Source organism: Cheilinus undulatus, linkage group 23 (genome assembly GCF_018320785.1).
Source record: "Cheilinus undulatus linkage group 23, ASM1832078v1, whole genome shotgun sequence".
Classification (NCBI taxonomy): domain Eukaryota; kingdom Metazoa; phylum Chordata; class Actinopteri; order Labriformes; family Labridae; genus Cheilinus; species Cheilinus undulatus.
Window position 1 is genome coordinate 24,053,620 of NC_054887.1, and position 16,486 is coordinate 24,070,105.

The 16,486-nt window shown below is 38.8% G+C and overlaps 2 protein-coding genes across 2 annotated transcripts in view; one reads left to right on the forward strand and one right to left on the reverse strand.

The window, feature by feature from the left end:
- Positions 1–2,970: 2,970 nt before the first annotated feature.
- Positions 2,971–15,631, reverse strand: orc5 (origin recognition complex, subunit 5). Its single transcript, XM_041780309.1, has 15 exons — positions 15,609–15,631; positions 14,266–14,386; positions 13,175–13,267; positions 10,191–10,376; positions 9,734–9,808; positions 8,896–9,007; positions 8,445–8,575; positions 8,304–8,352; positions 6,409–6,499; positions 6,238–6,293; positions 5,897–6,009; positions 5,648–5,695; positions 5,447–5,557; positions 3,353–3,465; positions 2,971–3,240 (listed from the first exon to the last, which is right to left on the reverse strand). The coding sequence occupies exons 1-15, from the start codon at positions 15,614–15,616 to the stop codon at positions 3,195–3,197; spliced, it is 1,353 nt and encodes a 450-aa protein (XP_041636243.1). The 5' UTR covers positions 15,617–15,631; the 3' UTR covers positions 2,971–3,194.
- The window catches only part of lhfpl3 (LHFPL tetraspan subfamily member 3), a 54,754-nt gene continuing 53,890 nt past the window's right edge, over positions 15,623–16,486 (forward strand). Inside the window, exon 1 of the mRNA XM_041780310.1 lies at positions 15,623–16,275. Coding sequence (XP_041636244.1) covers positions 15,837–16,275 — 439 coding nt within the window. The 5' untranslated portion in view covers positions 15,623–15,836. The remainder of the gene's footprint in view (positions 16,276–16,486) is intronic.

Genomic DNA, 16,486 nt, shown 5'->3' on the forward strand with positions numbered 1-16,486 from the left:
ATATATCGATCAGGCTCAAGTGAGGTATTTAGGTTTTCAATGTACAGTATTTTTCAACTATAACTTTTCATGTGAAGCCATATTTTATATCTTTAGATCTGTGTATTACTTTATTATTCTTTTTGTGTGTATACCAGCCTCTGCTTATGGGCTCCTGAAGGAGAACATTATAGTGTTATTTCCTATGTAATAAAATGTTTATACGCAACACTCCATTTTCTTCCTCTAATCTTTGCTTTTTCCTTCATTGTGGATTGAAATTTTAGATACCTGAGATCTTTTAAGAAGAACAAAACCTGTGGAAAAATGTATGTGGTGGACATACAGTGCATTCAGAAAGTATTCAGACAGTTCCGTTTTGTTGTGCTGCAGCCTGATGCTACATTTTTTTTTTTTTTTGCAAATGCATTAAAAATAAAAACTGAAATATCAGATTGACAATAGTATTCAGACCCTTTGCAAAAACACTTGAAATTTAGCTCAGGTGCCTCCCATTTCTGGTCATTACTGAGATGTTTCTGCACCTTGACTGGGCTTAGAGCTGGGCAATTAATCACAAGAAGGTGCAATATTTCTTTAACCTGAAATTTGTGTCAAAATACCAGTTTAAGACTTTTTTCACAGCAGAAAATGCAAACATTCTAGTGGCCTATTTTTAGAATGGTGTACCAAAAAAAGTCTTATTTTCTTAATTTTTGTGTTTTTCTTGTTAAATATGAGAATTGCCTAAAAAAGCTCATTCCCTTTAATACAACAGTTTATATCCAAGTTGCAAAATGAGTTGAAATCATCACAATTAGATATTTTTTCAAAAATGTTCCGCCCTTGTTTAATCTAATATTGTGTTGGTAATAGTACAGAATGAATTATTGCACGTTTTTTTGAAAAATACATGAGATGAGGAACTTACGAAATAATTGCATAGTAAATCGTAAATGCAATATCGGGTAAAAAAAAAAAACGCAATTAGAATATCTTCCCAAATCGTTCAGCCCTAATTGGGTTCCACCTGAGGTAAATTAATTAACCCCTTAAAGCCTGTTGTATCATATTTGATACATACTTTTATGATACCTCTATCTAATCAATATGATCAATAAATTACTAAAAAAAATTCTGAATACAATCTGATAAATGATAAAATGCCCTCAAGTGGATTATAAATTACCAAAAACACCTAATGTATCAAATGAGATACAAAAATATGTTACATTTTATGGAAATTTGGATTTTTTTGGATTTCAGTAGAAAGTGAAATAAACATTTCAGTTCCAAAAAAATTAGAATTTTCTGGCTATAATTGGTGTTTTCAGGCTTTAAAGGGTTAAATTGACTGGGCATGATATGGAAAGGCTCTCACATCTCTCTGTAGAAGGCCTCACAGCTGACAATGCATATCAGCAAAAACCCAAGCCATGAGGTCAGAGGAACTTCCAGCAGAACTCAGAGATAGGATTGTTGCAAGCTACAGATCTGGGAAAAGGCTAAAAAACATGCTAAACACAGTGGCCTTCATAGTTCTCAAATGGAAGAAGTTTGGCACAACCAGGACTTTTCCAAGAGCTAGAAGAAAGGCCTTATTAAGAGAGGGGACAAAGAACCTGATGATCCCTGTGACCAAGCTCTAGAGATCCTTTTTGAATGCACTGTATGCAGAAGGCTGCAAACTTACTTGAATAGGAAGTCCAAGCCCAAAAAGTTCCGATCTTGTTTGAAATTTAAAGGAGCATTACCCCAGAACTTGCAGAATGGATCAACATAATGACAGAAATTGCCTCCTTTGAAAAGCTATTGGCTAAAATTAATGATAAAAAATGGAATTTTGATGAAGTTTGGAACAAATTTCTTTTTTCTTCAAGGTCTAAGCCTGTGGGACAGTTAGAGCTGAATAGGTAACTGTGATGGGGGGGGGGGGGTTAATTGACTGTCTATACATATACTTTTTTTTTCTTTCTTTTTTTGTGGGTTTCTGTTTTGTTTTATGTTCATTTATGTATTTATTTTGCCTTACTTGATTTCTTATTATTTTGAGCATGTATCAGAAAAATGGAAAAAATGGGAGCACTCTGGGTATGCAAATTGAATGATGGAAAAATTAATAAAAACTTAAATAACAAAAAGAAAAAAGAAATTTAAAGGAGCATTACAGTAAAATCTGGAAGTCAGCCTGTTTTTAGGGGTCTCCCAAAGGAGCAAAGGTTTTAACTGTGCTACGCTATGAATTCTATTGCATTTGGCAAAGTTTACATTGCTGCTTCTGTGCAGGTGTTTCAACTCTTACAGTACTATCTGTTTCTACCATTAAGAGTTTGCAATCCTCCTAGCTATGATATGGCAGTTGAGCTATGGTGATGGTTGTGAGAAAGGCTCAAGGTTTATTCACTTACAACATTGTGGCAGAATTGTGGCCTAATGAGGGAGACAAGCTGCCAAAAAGTGGCACATACCTCTGCAAACCAGATCTACATGCTTTGTATGTGAAGTGGCCACTTGCAACATACCAAAGAAAGGGTGAATTTTAGAAAGCATCTTGTGTTGTGCAATGTGTCGTGGTGGTGGCTGCACTCGGGGACATGACAGCAAATGTCTCTGCACTTTATACCGATATTCCTCGCACCGCTACATAAAGCTGAGCCAGCTTTTAGATGCAAAAAAAAAAAAAAAAAAAAGAATTAAAAGAGCATTTCGCACATCAGCAGTTCACAAGGGGTGAAGTAAGGAACAAGAAGTAGTACATTCAGGTAATTTCTATTCATAAAACCCTCTGAATTTTCTCCTTGAACAATTCTCCCCTCAGGTAATGATGATGATTCACCTGCATGCTGCCAAAGTTGCTGGAAGTCATGCAAAAATGCCAAATCTTGCAGAATTAACTTAATTATACAGGCTCTTTTTGCCTCTCATAATCTTTGAATACTCTTTAATTAGATCACAACACGGGCACTATTAAAGAGGCCTAAAACATAAAGCGACATTGGCAACATGGCTTTATTTATACAAATGCAATTATTACAAGTTTCAAGTGAAGTTTTCTTACATTTCAATTCACAAAGACAATCAACCACAAGGGGGCAGCAGTATGATTGATTTGCTGTCTTCCACAAAATTCCCAACAATAATTTAAGCTCCTCTTTTGCTTGACACACTTTGTCTTACTGTCACTGTGTCTCATTTCTTCTTTTTTCCCAGCAGGCTCACAGGAAGTCATACAGGTATTTGACAATGTCAAAATTCACCGTCCTGGAAGATAAAAAACAAAACATCCTTTGTGAATAACACTCCAAAGGTCAATCCCCTTGAATGATTCTGTAGCCAGTTTCAGTCATGTGTAACAGCATTCATGCACACACACCTGGATATGGCGCAGATGAAGTCCATAGACACGGCACATTTGTACTTCGGGGCATCGAGCTGGTCATCGTGACTGACCTGAGTCAGCAGCTGTAAGGTCACCAGAGAGGAGATCTAAAAAAACATAGAGGGAAACTAAAATGACCCTGGTTTCCACTTTTTAAACACAGTGTTTCTTTACTTTGATGTCGAGGCACTAAAAGATGAAAGCTTGTAGCAGAGATATGGGCTGAGTTTAATTTCCTCGCACCATTTCATGCTCAGGGCCATAAATAGATGGACAAATTTGCCCCAAATAAAATCATGACCGTATGGGTTGAAAACCCTCATGTATAAGCAGAGTATCCCATTGCACCTAGAAATGCGAAAAATGATCCTTTAAATCCCCACTTCATTAAAGTGGACATTTTATTTAATGTGCTTATCTGGAAAATTAGAAATACAGCATGAAATTCAATTATTTTTTTGTATTTTGTAAGAGCTGGAGGAGCTCCTACAGCCAACTTTGGAAGTCAGAAGAATGAAGAAAGATAGAGAGAACTGCAGAAGTAAATGAAACCCCAACAGGGCTCAGTTTTAGTCATGATTATGGCAACAGAAAGTCTGCATGAAACCTCTTTAAAAAGTTTAAGTGCAAAAAGTCTGCTCTCTTTAACAGACTGTGTTAGTTGTCATTTATTTTACTGGTCTCTTCATCACAAACTGTCTGTCAACAAATTCTTAACAGTAATTTAACCATCAAAACAGAAGAATTGTACATTTTCACACTCTTTACTCCAAGCGATGTGTCAGATGTGTGACGCCAGTCTGCCCACATGCTGTCAAAACAGAACTAAAACATACACAGCGTGATTGTCAGTTTTACTACACAAGTCACAGAATCAACATTGTGCTGTTCAGAGGAAGGCTTGAAACTGGAGATTAAGACCATAAACTTGTTTGGATTTTTAATTGAGGGAACAAATGAACTGAAAAGTAGACAAATTCTTTCATCTCGATCCATATGATGACACAACTCAAACCAGCGCAGTTACATGAGACCCTTGAACCCAATTAAACCCTTCTAATTGGCCCTCACAAGTCAACCGTGCAGCCCCAATGAGAAGCCAAGACATCACTGAGGTTGTTAAGTAGGAACCTCCTTCACTGGTGTTTCATCACACTGGTCCCACATCACCTCAGGAAGGCTGATCAGTGATTTCTGCTTCCTCTGAGCCATTGCCAGCTACACAAGCACACAAACTTTCTTTTTCTTACTGATTCTACTAAAAAGTCCTTCCAGGCCCAAAAGAGCCAGGCACTACACATGCAAGCTCCAGGTACAGTGCCTTTAAACGTATGAACCCCCTTAGATGTTTTGCCCTTTTATTCATTTTATAAATCAAACCATGTCTCAAGTGATTGTAGTATAAAGATACCTGTGTCTGGAAAGTCCAGTCACTGGTTAATCAGTATTCCTGGCTACCATTACACCACAAAGACAAAAGAACACTCCAGAGAGAAGGGCCACCAAGGCACCTATGACTACTCTGAAGGAGTCACAGGCTTCAGCAGCTGAGATGGGGGAGAATCTGCATACACCAGCTGTTGCCCAGGTTCTTAGCCAGTCAAAGGTTTACAAGAGAGTGGCAAAGAGAAAGACACTGTTGAAGGAAAATCACTAAATCTCAAATAGAGTTTGCCAAAAGTCAAGTCGGAGAAAGTTATTTAGTCTGATGAGACCAAAGTGGTGTTTTTCAGCTATCAGACAAGACGCTGTGTTTAGCAGACACCGACACTCCACATCACCACAAATACACCATCCCCACTGTGAAGCACAGAGGTGGAAGCATCATGCTGTGGGGATGCTTCTCACCAGCTGGCCCTGAAAGGCTTGTAAAGGTAGAGGATAAAATGAATGCAGCAAAATATAGGGGACAATCTTGTCCAGTCTGCAGGAGAACTACAGATTGGGAGACGATTTATTTTCCAGCAAGACAATGACCCGGAGCATACAGTGAAAGCTAAACAGCTTGTTTGAATTTGCTTAATGTTTGAATTTTTATAAAAGCTATGCTACAATCTAAATGTGAAGTGTTTTGAACTGGACACAGACCTGGGAGAAGATGCTGGCTGTGGGGGCAACTCTGCTGTCCACCACACTGTAGAAAATTGCGAGTAGGCGGTCCAGAGGAAAGGGCTTTGGTCCAAGAAGATGGTTACTCGTCTAAAAAAGATGTGGAAGACTGGTGTTACACTAACAGGTTGCGATTAAAACTCACAGGAATCCAAGCCAGTGCTGTATTAAGATAATCACCTTTTCATTTTTCTTTAAGAAGTTTGTTTTTCTAATTTTGCCGTGGTGCTGTTGGGAGGAAACAGTGGGACAGATTAATTCACACAAGTCAGGAAAATTTAGTTTGTATGGAGGAAAGACTTCCAAAGGGATTAGCAGCCTGTCGAATGTAGGATACCCTTCATCTTTACAGCTTTAATCTGGATTTAAAAAATCAGGAGCATATTTCAAGAGACTTTTTTAAAATCTTTTATGACTTAAATCCTCTACCTTAAGAAAGAAGCGTTTATCTGTGCGGGCAGGGTTGTAGGATGCCAGGTAGGCAGCAATCAGCAGGAACTTGGAGTAATAAGGAAGTTCTACATGAGTGTGAGCCGATAAACCTTGAGGGAAATAAATGCAAAGTTAGATGCATTTTATTTATATATCCAGAAAACTAAAATGTGTCTTTGAGATTTTTTTATACTTCTACAGCATATGCCACCAGAATATGATGTTCAAACTCTGCATAAATAAAGTCTCACTGCACCCTATTAGCAGTTTCTCAGCTTAACATCTGCTCTGCATTCGTGTTACGTCACTCAGCAGCAGCGCTCAGTGTGTGTCGGTACCTCTCACAGTTCCAGTCTCCTTCTCCTCCATTTGCTGCATCTGCTCCCACTGAAGACTGAAGAGCATGAAGAGGGAGAGAAGATAGCCAGTAATGAGAGGAAATCACAGCAAACACTCTGGTTAGATCAGTGGTAGCATGGTTCATTAGTAGAGTGATGTGAAAAACACACCTGGACACTTCTCGCAGGTAAACAGTCTGCATGGCTTTCTTCAGATGAGGCTCGATGTTTCTCCACAGCTTGTGTGTGTCCGTCTCTTTCACTGTAGAGATGAAACAGAAATATACTATTGAAAAAGGCCATTATGTCACTTCATGTGTGCACAAGGAAATAGTAATAACATGGGGAAGAGACAGCATATAGATATTCCATTTTAGGTCATTTTTTGACTTTAACATGATTCTAGTAAAACTCAAACAACATGTTTTAACACGGCAAAGTCCAGGCTCCCAAAGTCAAATAATCTTTCTGTAAGTTTTCAGTAGCAGAAAACTGCAGGCAAATTCCTGTCAACTGTCCATCATACTTGTGCATTTAAACAATGCTCATTTTTTCTTTTGCTCAACTTTTTCCTCTCCTACACACACCTGCATTATGAAACAGGTGCAGCGTGTTTTATTCAATTGTTAGTTTTGGAAGTTCTCAATACCATCAATCATTAAAATAACAGCAATCGTACTGTTTTTAACACATGCTATCGAAAAAGAATCTAAAATTATGACAACCCTACCACAAATACCTTGAGCAGGCAGGGATTTGAGTAAAAATATAGTCAGCAGTAAAATAAAAAAAACAGGCATTTACTCCATCAAAAATGTGATATAATATGATAGCCCCTGTTAACAACTACTAGAAGTTAATAAAGATAGCTTTTTAAATTGACTATGTAACTCTAGAACACTGATCATCAACTGGCAGCCTGAGAGCCATATCAGGCCCTCCAAAGCTTCCTTCCCGGCCCCCAGAAGATCATTAAAATCAGAAAAGAAGATGTTTTAAGAGTATCTTTTGGCTTTACATGTCTACAGCTCTTAATTCATCCCAAAACAATCAACGTTGAAATCGTTTTAGAATTACTTTACATTTGATCTGTTTTTGTACAAATTCACTTGTCAGTCATTATTACTAAATATATTTTTTAAATGGGTTAAGACTGGCAGAAATGTTGCAAAAATGGCCGGATAAAGTGTTGAAAAGGGGTCAGAGTGTCAAAAGCAGATGAAAAGCAGCAAAAAATGGATAGAAGAGTGGCACAAAGGGACAAAAATTGGCAGGAAAAGTGGTGAAAAAGTGGCAAAAAATGGTAAAGGATGGAAACAGGGGCAAAAAGTATCAAAAATTGGTTAAAGGTGGCAAAAATATAGCAAAAATAGCCTGGAAAAGTAGTGAAAATGGGTAAAAGAGTGGCACATAGGGGCAATAATTGGCAGGAAAGTTTAAAAAAAAAAGGTTAAAAAGTGGGAAATGTGCAAAAAGTAGCAAAAATGGTTTAAAAATGCAAAAATGTTGCATAAAATGTCAGATGACATAGAGGAAGGGAGTTTAAAAGTGTCAAAAATTAGTTAGTATTGGTACTCAATCACAACCAGGGAGGGCCCCTTCTCTGGGATTTTCAGTGGCCCAGCCTGTTCTGTGGGCAGGCCTGTCTCCTTGTGGCCTGCTGCATTATAGATAATAGGGATAGATCTCACTGGTAATGCCTACTGTGTTAACCTTGTTTCCATTTATTGACGGCTTTTTTTTTCTCTTGTTTTAAAAAAGGTTATCTTTTTAGTACTGAGCATGATCATCACATCATTTATTGTGTCTTGTTTTGTGCTGCTGAGTTTGTGTGTATAAGGAGGCAGAATTCCTCAGATCTATCTATGGGTACAAATAAAGTCACCCAACCTTACCGTAACATTACATGGAAACAGAATGAAAGTGTTGTTTACATCGTGTTATCTTTGTCTACAAGCAGCCCAAATAATACATTATGATAAGTTCAAACATCTGATGGGCTTCCAAACACAAAAGGTTGAAATAATTCTTGATCTGATAAGTGAATAAAGCTCTGAATGATTTACCTTTTCCTTCTGCTAGCGGCTCACAGAACTTTGAAAAGTTGAGGGCAGCCTATTCAAAGATAGAAATAAATGACGAAAGACTGAAACATATCAAACGATAAATAATCTTATTTATGGAGAGTGTATTTATGAGTGTCTGACCAGGTGGCGCAGCTCTCTGAGGTCCCGACACACAGAGTAAAAGACTCCCAGCAGGATGTTGATGTAAGACGAGTAAAACTCGGCAGAATATGAGGGATGTTTGTCCTGGGATAAAATCTGATGCAGCTCTCCTACAAGTAGGCAGACACACATAATAACACATACACAAAAAACTTAGGTCAGAATCCCATAAATTAAGCCATGCTTATCTAAGATTAGCAACAGATTTTCACACATCGACTACAGTGATTCACACCCTCTACATGCTGAATTTATACAGCATTTTATAAAGCAATATTCCTCCACAGACGCTGCCTAAAGTGTTGGAACAAAATCACAAGTACAATTTCCCGTCTCACAGCACATCCAAAAAGGACGTGTCGACATCATGTAGTGTGGTGAGAGTTATTCATATAACAGGCTGATGTAGCATGTGTGTGGACGTTTTTACCTTTACTGTAGTCAGGGAAATGGAGCAGAAGAGGCTCGAAACAGCCTGTGTTTGGTCTGAACTTGTCCCAGACGATTTCACTGAGCAGGATGACGGTGACGTTGTCCTCGACCTTAAAAGGATGGAGATGTGTCCAGATATGAGGGCCAGGAAAATTTGCAGTCACAATTATTTTGATGGATATCAACGCTGAGGTGATTTTACAACATATGCATCATCTGCATGATTGAAATGAAACATTCTTGACAACTGAATTGCATCTGTGATGAAGTGCATCATAGTGTTTTTTTTTTTTTTTTTTTTTTTACTTTGTTTTCTTGTTTTCATGATAACCGGATGCCAAAATTGAAACCAAAACTTGCCCTGCACTAATAGAAAAATCATGTAATAGTGGTGTTGTACAACGCTGGTGTAAGCAGGTCAATGGGAGTAGGTCTCCATGGCTACCAACAGTACAGTCTCCTTGAATTTGTGAGTTTTATGTATTTATATCCAATGCTTTATATGTTTTGTGTAAAGCTGACTCTTCGAAAAGCAGAGAGCAAATCTGTAACAGCCTTGAATTCTTTTATTCCCCCATATCCACAGAAAATAAATATTTAAAATACAAGTGTCAAGATGTCCTCTCTGTCTTTTTGATGTTTTAATTAAAACTCTTAGAGTATCAGTCCTCGTTCTTTCATAACAGAATTATGAAAGAGTTCCACACAGTAAGTCCAGGGTTGTTTGTTACAAAAGAAGCTCTTGCAGCTCTTCTTCATCATCCACACAGTGCAACTACATATAAAGAGGCTGACTTAATAGATGGCATAGTGAAGAGTGTGCTGTGCTTTCTCACCAATTCCTGAAGGCGCAGGAGAGCAGGAAGGAGATTGGCATCAGTGTCTCTCAGAAGCTCAGCTTTTTCCATAACCTCAAAATTAAAATACATAACTAAATAAATAAAAGAATGAATGCATAAATAATAAATACACATTGCATAGATATCTTGAGGAATTGAATCACCGTTTTGTCGTGGGATATTACCATTTAATATGCTGAAATTGTGAAGCTAAATACCAGCTTAAACCTGCTCCTGTGTTGGCTAGGGATCAAACTTATTTTCTTCATGCTAATGCATCTTGAGCTTTGTTTAGCATCTATTTACATATGTTATCACTACTAATCACATCGTCATACAAATACTTCTGTGTCACATCCAAAGAATAAATAATCTAATGTGTCACGGATTTGCTGTGCCAAGTAAGGAGCGTTTTTTTTCCAGCTGAGTGTAAAAAAAATTGCACGGCACTCACAATGTATCGCGTCTCCTTGGCAGGAGACAGGGAGCACTGCTGTCTGTAGATGCGTACAAAGTCAGACAGGGAGGGACTGCGGGGAAGCAGCGAGGCGGCATCGCAGCCAAAGAAGGACAGCAGCACTTGTTCGAACAGCAACGCAACAGAAACACACTCGACACAGCTGACCGTGGCGTGAGGCAGCTGCAGAGAGGAGGATGAAAGACATTCAGTGTGAGATCTGATGAGTTGATACACATATTTTAGTGGCCCCCTTTTTTTTGTTTACACTGCACACTGAACAAAAAAAATCCACTTTAAAGAGTATTGTGTTACATTGCTTTGATATGATTCAGTGTTAAATATGACAAAAAAGCAATGGGAGGTTAAATCAACACCAATTTAAGTGAGTTATAGCGCTGTAGCCATGTCAATAGTTTGATCAAGTAATCCTTTCCAAACAAACTGCTCTACTTTTGCTGGTTCCAGATTCTCAATAACAGCTGGAATTTATATTACATCTTTCAAGGGACCCAAGGGCACTTGACATTAGAAATTTAACCAAGGATAAAGCAGATATTTCTAAGGAGAGGATGGGGGCTGAAACACTGAAAGCCCTGCCTTCAAAAGTCCGCAGGTTGGTGCAGGGATTTAAGAGTAGACAGGTGTCTAAAGAGCAGAGGGTACAGGAAAGAGTGCAGGATATAAAAAAACTAATTTGTTGGGAAACAGGAGGATTTGTTTATAAAGCGGGACTTGACCAGAGGGTATTGATAGGGTTATTGATAGGGTAGGGTTTTTCTGTTTTAAGTGAGGGTTCATAAGGAATCCTAAAGTTTCAGCGCAGACTTTGGGTTGGCACACAAGTGTTTAATGACATCCTTTGGCATGCTTGGACATTATGAAGAGCTTTTTTAAAGAAATTTGACAAAAAATTCAAACTAGAATGAGTGTAATATCATATAACATTGAGGTTGCTGAGGGATGCTGCCTTTATTTTATTTTTCAAAGTAAATTTTACTTTTCAAAGTTCATTTAAACAAAAGACCACAAAACAAGAAGATAATGAAAAGACAGCCAAGACTCTAAGCCATGGAACAACATCGGGGGTTGACTGATATTATTGTTTTTTTTCAGGGCTGATACCAATTATCAGTTGTTCATGAGACCGATACTGACATTCGGAACTGATAGGCATTTATTGTGACGTAGAATATGGGCAAAAGTAATATTGCATAACCCAAAAAATAAAGGAAAATGACAAATTTAGCCTTTACTCTATCAGCATGAGAGGCAATTCAGTAGCAGCAGGAAAACCGGAAGTCATTCCATAAGCTCACTGTGTCAGTGGCACTCACGCTGACTGAAATTCGTCAGTCAGATCGTGTTGTATGCAGGACATTAGGGTCAAACTGTGGATTGTGAAAACAGAGCCAGAAGACGAGACACACCTTGCAGTGACGCCAAAGTAGCGCACTTTTTTGATTGATTCATTTTATTGACTATTGGTAAAAACAAAATGAAGATAACCCCCCAAAAAATCATTAATACTAATCAGTCAACCCCTAAACAACTTTTCACAATATATGATTCAAAACTAGAGTAAAACATGAAAAGATCTCAACAGGATTCTGTTATTGTACCATTATTCCTTAGTTTTTGTAGATGAAAAATTGGGTAGAAGATTTCATTTAAAAAATCAGGAGAAGGGAAAAATAATTCTATGAGATTCACATTAAAAGTTGGTCCACCCATCTGTGTTAACTCTGTCATTTCAAATGGTAAAAGAACTGGGAGAGGCCACCAAATTTCAAAACATTACATATTTGTTTCATTTGGTGTGGCAGAGAGGCTTTCACTGGGAAAATCTTGTATATTTCTCTCTACCACTGTGCTATCTTCTGGTTTAGTTTAGTTTATTTATTTATCAAGGGACAGTATGCAATGACATTGATCATTCATACATAGTAAATGAAAACATGGTTGCACAAGATTTAGTGAGTCACTAAATCGCTTAATCCATTGGGAAAAAAATGCACCATCGAGCAGGAAGGTTGGGATTAAAACCTTGTTGCGGGAATGTCACAGGGCACTTCCACCTCCATCTGACATTTTTTTTCACACATGGAAGATATGTCAGAACTGCATTTAGTGGGAAACTGAAGTGTACGTTATATCCTATGAAGTATTCAATACCAACTTTCTTTAAACCAATTGCATGTGGAGAATTTATATCACAATGAAATACTTATAAACATTTTCCTGACTAAACTGAATTTTGAGGTCCTTCTCCTGTGTACTGGTGATTTTATATGGACCAGGGACTGAAGTCTTGGTTAAAAAGGGAAACATTTTTGTGGTATTAAGAACTAGAAAGCACTCGGAGAGCGCAGACCTCTGCCATTAACCCTATCTCCCAACAGTACAGAATCCTTTAAAAAAATTCCTGGATCCAGACGGTGATCCAGATCACTCCCAAAATCTAATTAGTTCTTCCTTATGCCGTTTCTGACATTTCCTGAAAATTTCATCAAAATCCATCCATAACTTTTTGAGTTATGTTGCTAACAAACAAACAAACTAACAAACCCACCCAATCACATAACCTCCTTGGCAGAGGCAATTAGTAATACGCTGTCAAGAGGGCTGCTGGGATATTTATCATCTGGAAACTTACAAGAGATGAGATCCTTTATTCATATTAGGACATCTGAATACAGACATTTTGAGTATCAGTTAACATAGTTACAAGTTCATATCTTTATGTGTTTGAATCTGGTTAACATTTGGATAAACATGCAGGTAAATGTCAGTTAAAGGTAATCATTTGTTTCGAAATCTGACACTTGGGTTCCCCCAGCTAAGATTGAGGAGATACAAGACTGAGCTTACTCCTATTTCTGTTTGTTGTTTTTTAAAAGTTTAACTGAAGACCAGTTGATTTTATACTTTTAAAAATTCAATGATAAATCAATAAAAGCAAGTGTCTCTCTCTCTCTTACCTGGAGTTCCTTCAGCAAAACCTGCATCACATGACTCTTCCCTGAAGCCCGATGGCCATAAATGAAGATGGAGGGGTAGCTGTGCTGATGTGGCTGTTAAAAAGAAAAAAGAAAAAAGAAAAAAGCCTCAATATGATTTTGGCATTTCTTCAAACTGCTACTGGCTACAGTAACTCTTTTTATTTTTGTCAGGGCGTTTTGCTTGTCAGCAAGTTTACTACCTACCCAATGGTCTTAATTGATTCATGAAAAAACACATCAACAAATTGTTCTTGTCAAAATATTTGTTTACAGATTGAACAACGTAGCACCAAATTAACACCCGCCACCAGCCAAAAAGCTGGTAATCTTCAGCAGGGTATGGTGAATTTATTCAACCAACCAGTCACTGGGGCAGATAAAGAAAGGTAACTTAACAGAAGGGTTTTTGATTTTATGATGATAAATAACATAAATTGCACCCCTTTTTTTGCTTGTTTCTTCCAACTTCATGATCAGACTTGAGCAGACCTAGTTGACCAAAGGATCCCGCTTTCTTCGTCCCAGTATCAGAGCTGCTATCAAGTGTTTGTTGTATGTTGGGATAGTTTGACACAGTGTCTTATGAGTAGTGATGCAACTGGTCTTTAAACCAATGTTTCTCTGGTTAAGAATTCCTGAATTCCTGCTTGAGATTGTAGGAATTGTGCACAAAATATTTAATGCTCTTAAATATGACACTTATGACGCAAGAAATGGCCTAGGGCCACAGTTTTAACACCCCATGCTTTGACAAGAAATCGATGCCAATGTGGACATACTTTTAATTATTTTGTTGTGATTATGAACTGGTTTATTGTGCTTTTCATGAAGCTCATTGGCAAGCTGTGGGGAAAACCGTTTAAAACACCATGTAGATACAATGCATTAGGACCACTTTGGCACTACTTTAACACTGTACAGGTTTTTGTTTTACAGTGGAAAAGATTCAAAATTTTAATCATAGCTAAAATGTCACAAGTAGCTGCATACTTGAGAAAACACAGGACAGACGTCTGCTGCTAACATCGTGCTAACTGAAGCTACATGCTATTTGACACTGGTTTAAATACCTGTCCCATGAGTGACAGCAGCATTCCAGCCTGGACCTCCCTGCAGGGCAGCTTCTCTGCGACCCTCTGGAGCTTCTCCTCCTCATATCCTGAATGTTGTAGCAGCGCTGTCATCGTTGCACTGACAAAAACAAACACAACACCGCGTTCACTACGCAGTAACAGGACAGTGCTACATAAAAGTAGTTAAACGGTTAGCCTAACGTTCTGTAACAGAGCATCCACGAGACACGAGCTCCGGTTTGCTATAAAAAAGCAAGAAATGAGGAAGGCTATTAACTGTGAGCACGACAAGGTAGTTTATGAATATCCATGTCTCGAAAAAAATGTCTGAAAAACTTTAAACGCAAGAAAAATATAAGTTAAGGTCGAGTAGTTACGGCGAAAAGCTCAGAGAAGTTTCGCGCGCCTTCAGATTACGTCAAATTACGCTCTTGGGTCATCGACCAATCGCAAATGACCAGTGGGATCATGGGTAATGGAGTTTTAAATTTAAGACTAGTTTTTGCAGAGAAGAAAAGGCAAGAAAAGGAAAAATATGACCCAAGATATTTTTATACACGTTACAAAGACAAATATGTACAATTGTACGCATGTTTTTACTTGGACGCGACACACAATGCATGTCTTTTAGTTATGAATTAAGGGAATTCCTTTCAAAATGCTGCATAATTCTCAGTCTTGTGTAATTATTAAACATAACAATAATTTTAAAATATGGAACTGCATTTGTAACAATGATAATAATCATGAAACAGCTAAAATCTAGAAAAAAATGAAATCATTATGATGTGTTTTATGATGATTATAGCTGGAAAAACGCCTATTTTGGGGGAACTGCACGCCTAATGTATTGTATTGTACACTGAATACTGTGGTTGCTTTTTCTAATGATGACCAGCCTCTTTGGATGCCTTTGTGTGTTCTTTTAATCGTGACAATTTAAGATTTCGCGCGTGTTACTAGAGTAACGCGTCAGCTTGGGATTAAGGGATGTGGGCTGGCCCTGTAATATCCAAGGCTATCCTCTCACTCCGATTCAGAATGAGCTCAGCTGCGGTTGTGGTTCAGTTGGCGTCGAGCACAGACGGAGCATTTCGGCGAGATCTCACCCCATGAATCACTGAAAGACGAGGCTCTTTCTCGGAATAACAATCTCCGCCTTTGGGACGCAACTCGGGTAGGGACATTTCCAAATAGATCTGTAAAATATGCGGCCAGATGTTGATGAATAAATCGAGAATTACTTAATGGAGATCGGATTGCTGAGGCTTGTTTATACGGAGCGCACGTTTCGCTTTTGCAGAGTGATGTCTGAAAACAAAGAAATCATAAAATCTGACCTTGTCATGGATGCGAGAGTGCAGTGATGCTGCAGGTGCAACTGTGACAATATAGTCCATCTATAGAAAGAGAAATACACCGAAAATATAAGACTATAAACAGAGAAGAGTGGTGAGAAGTTCTACTACACTGTGGTTGTGCCTTATCCGGATCAGATGCTGCAGATGTTTTAGTCCAGGTTCACTGATCCGGAGTGCTGAGCAGACCTACCTTTACGGAGAGCCCTTATGATGGTCCCCGGGGCCCCCAGCACGACCACCACCATGCTCCCCGCCTCGGAGGCTGCCAAGATCTACCAGACCAACTACGTCCGCAACTCCCGCGCCATCGGCGTCCTGTGGGCCATCTTCACCATCCTCTTCGCCATCGTTAACGTGGTGTGCTTCATCCAGCCGTACTGGATCGGGGATGGCGTGGACACCCCGCAGGCTGGCTACTTCGGTCTGTTCCACTACTGCATCGGTAACGGGCTGTCCCGGGACTTGACCTGCCAGGGCAGCTTCACCGAGTTCAGCGCCATCCCCTCCGGTGCGTTCAAGGCCGCCTCCTTCTTCATCGGCATGTCCACGGTGCTGGTGCTCACCTGCATCGGCTGCTTCGCGCTCTTCTTCTTCTGCAGCACCGGGACCGTTTACAAGATCTGCGGCTGGATGCAGCTGGCTGCAGGTAGGACCCCTGGACTACACGTGGGGCTCAATAGGGCTGGGCAATGTGGACCAAAAATCAGAGCTCGATTTTTTTAGGTAAAGAAAATAAATCGTCAGAATATCAAAGTAATAAACTCTGGTATGCTGTCTAAATTAAACAAAAAACAATGGCCTCTTAACAGGTTGCGTTTCAAGACAATATCTCCATTATTTTACTGATTCATGGTATC

Excerpts from the sequence above, each read along its gene's own strand:
- orc5 (XM_041780309.1), bottom strand. Across the intron at positions 8,576-8,895 it reads TTTCCCTGACTACAGTAAAG|GAGAGCTGCATCAGATTTTA; the intron begins GTAAAAACGTCC and ends GCCTACTTGTAG. Across the intron at positions 5,558-5,647 it reads TCTTAAAGAAAAATGAAAAG|ACGAGTAACCATCTTCTTGG; the intron begins GTGATTATCTTA and ends CATCTTTTTTAG.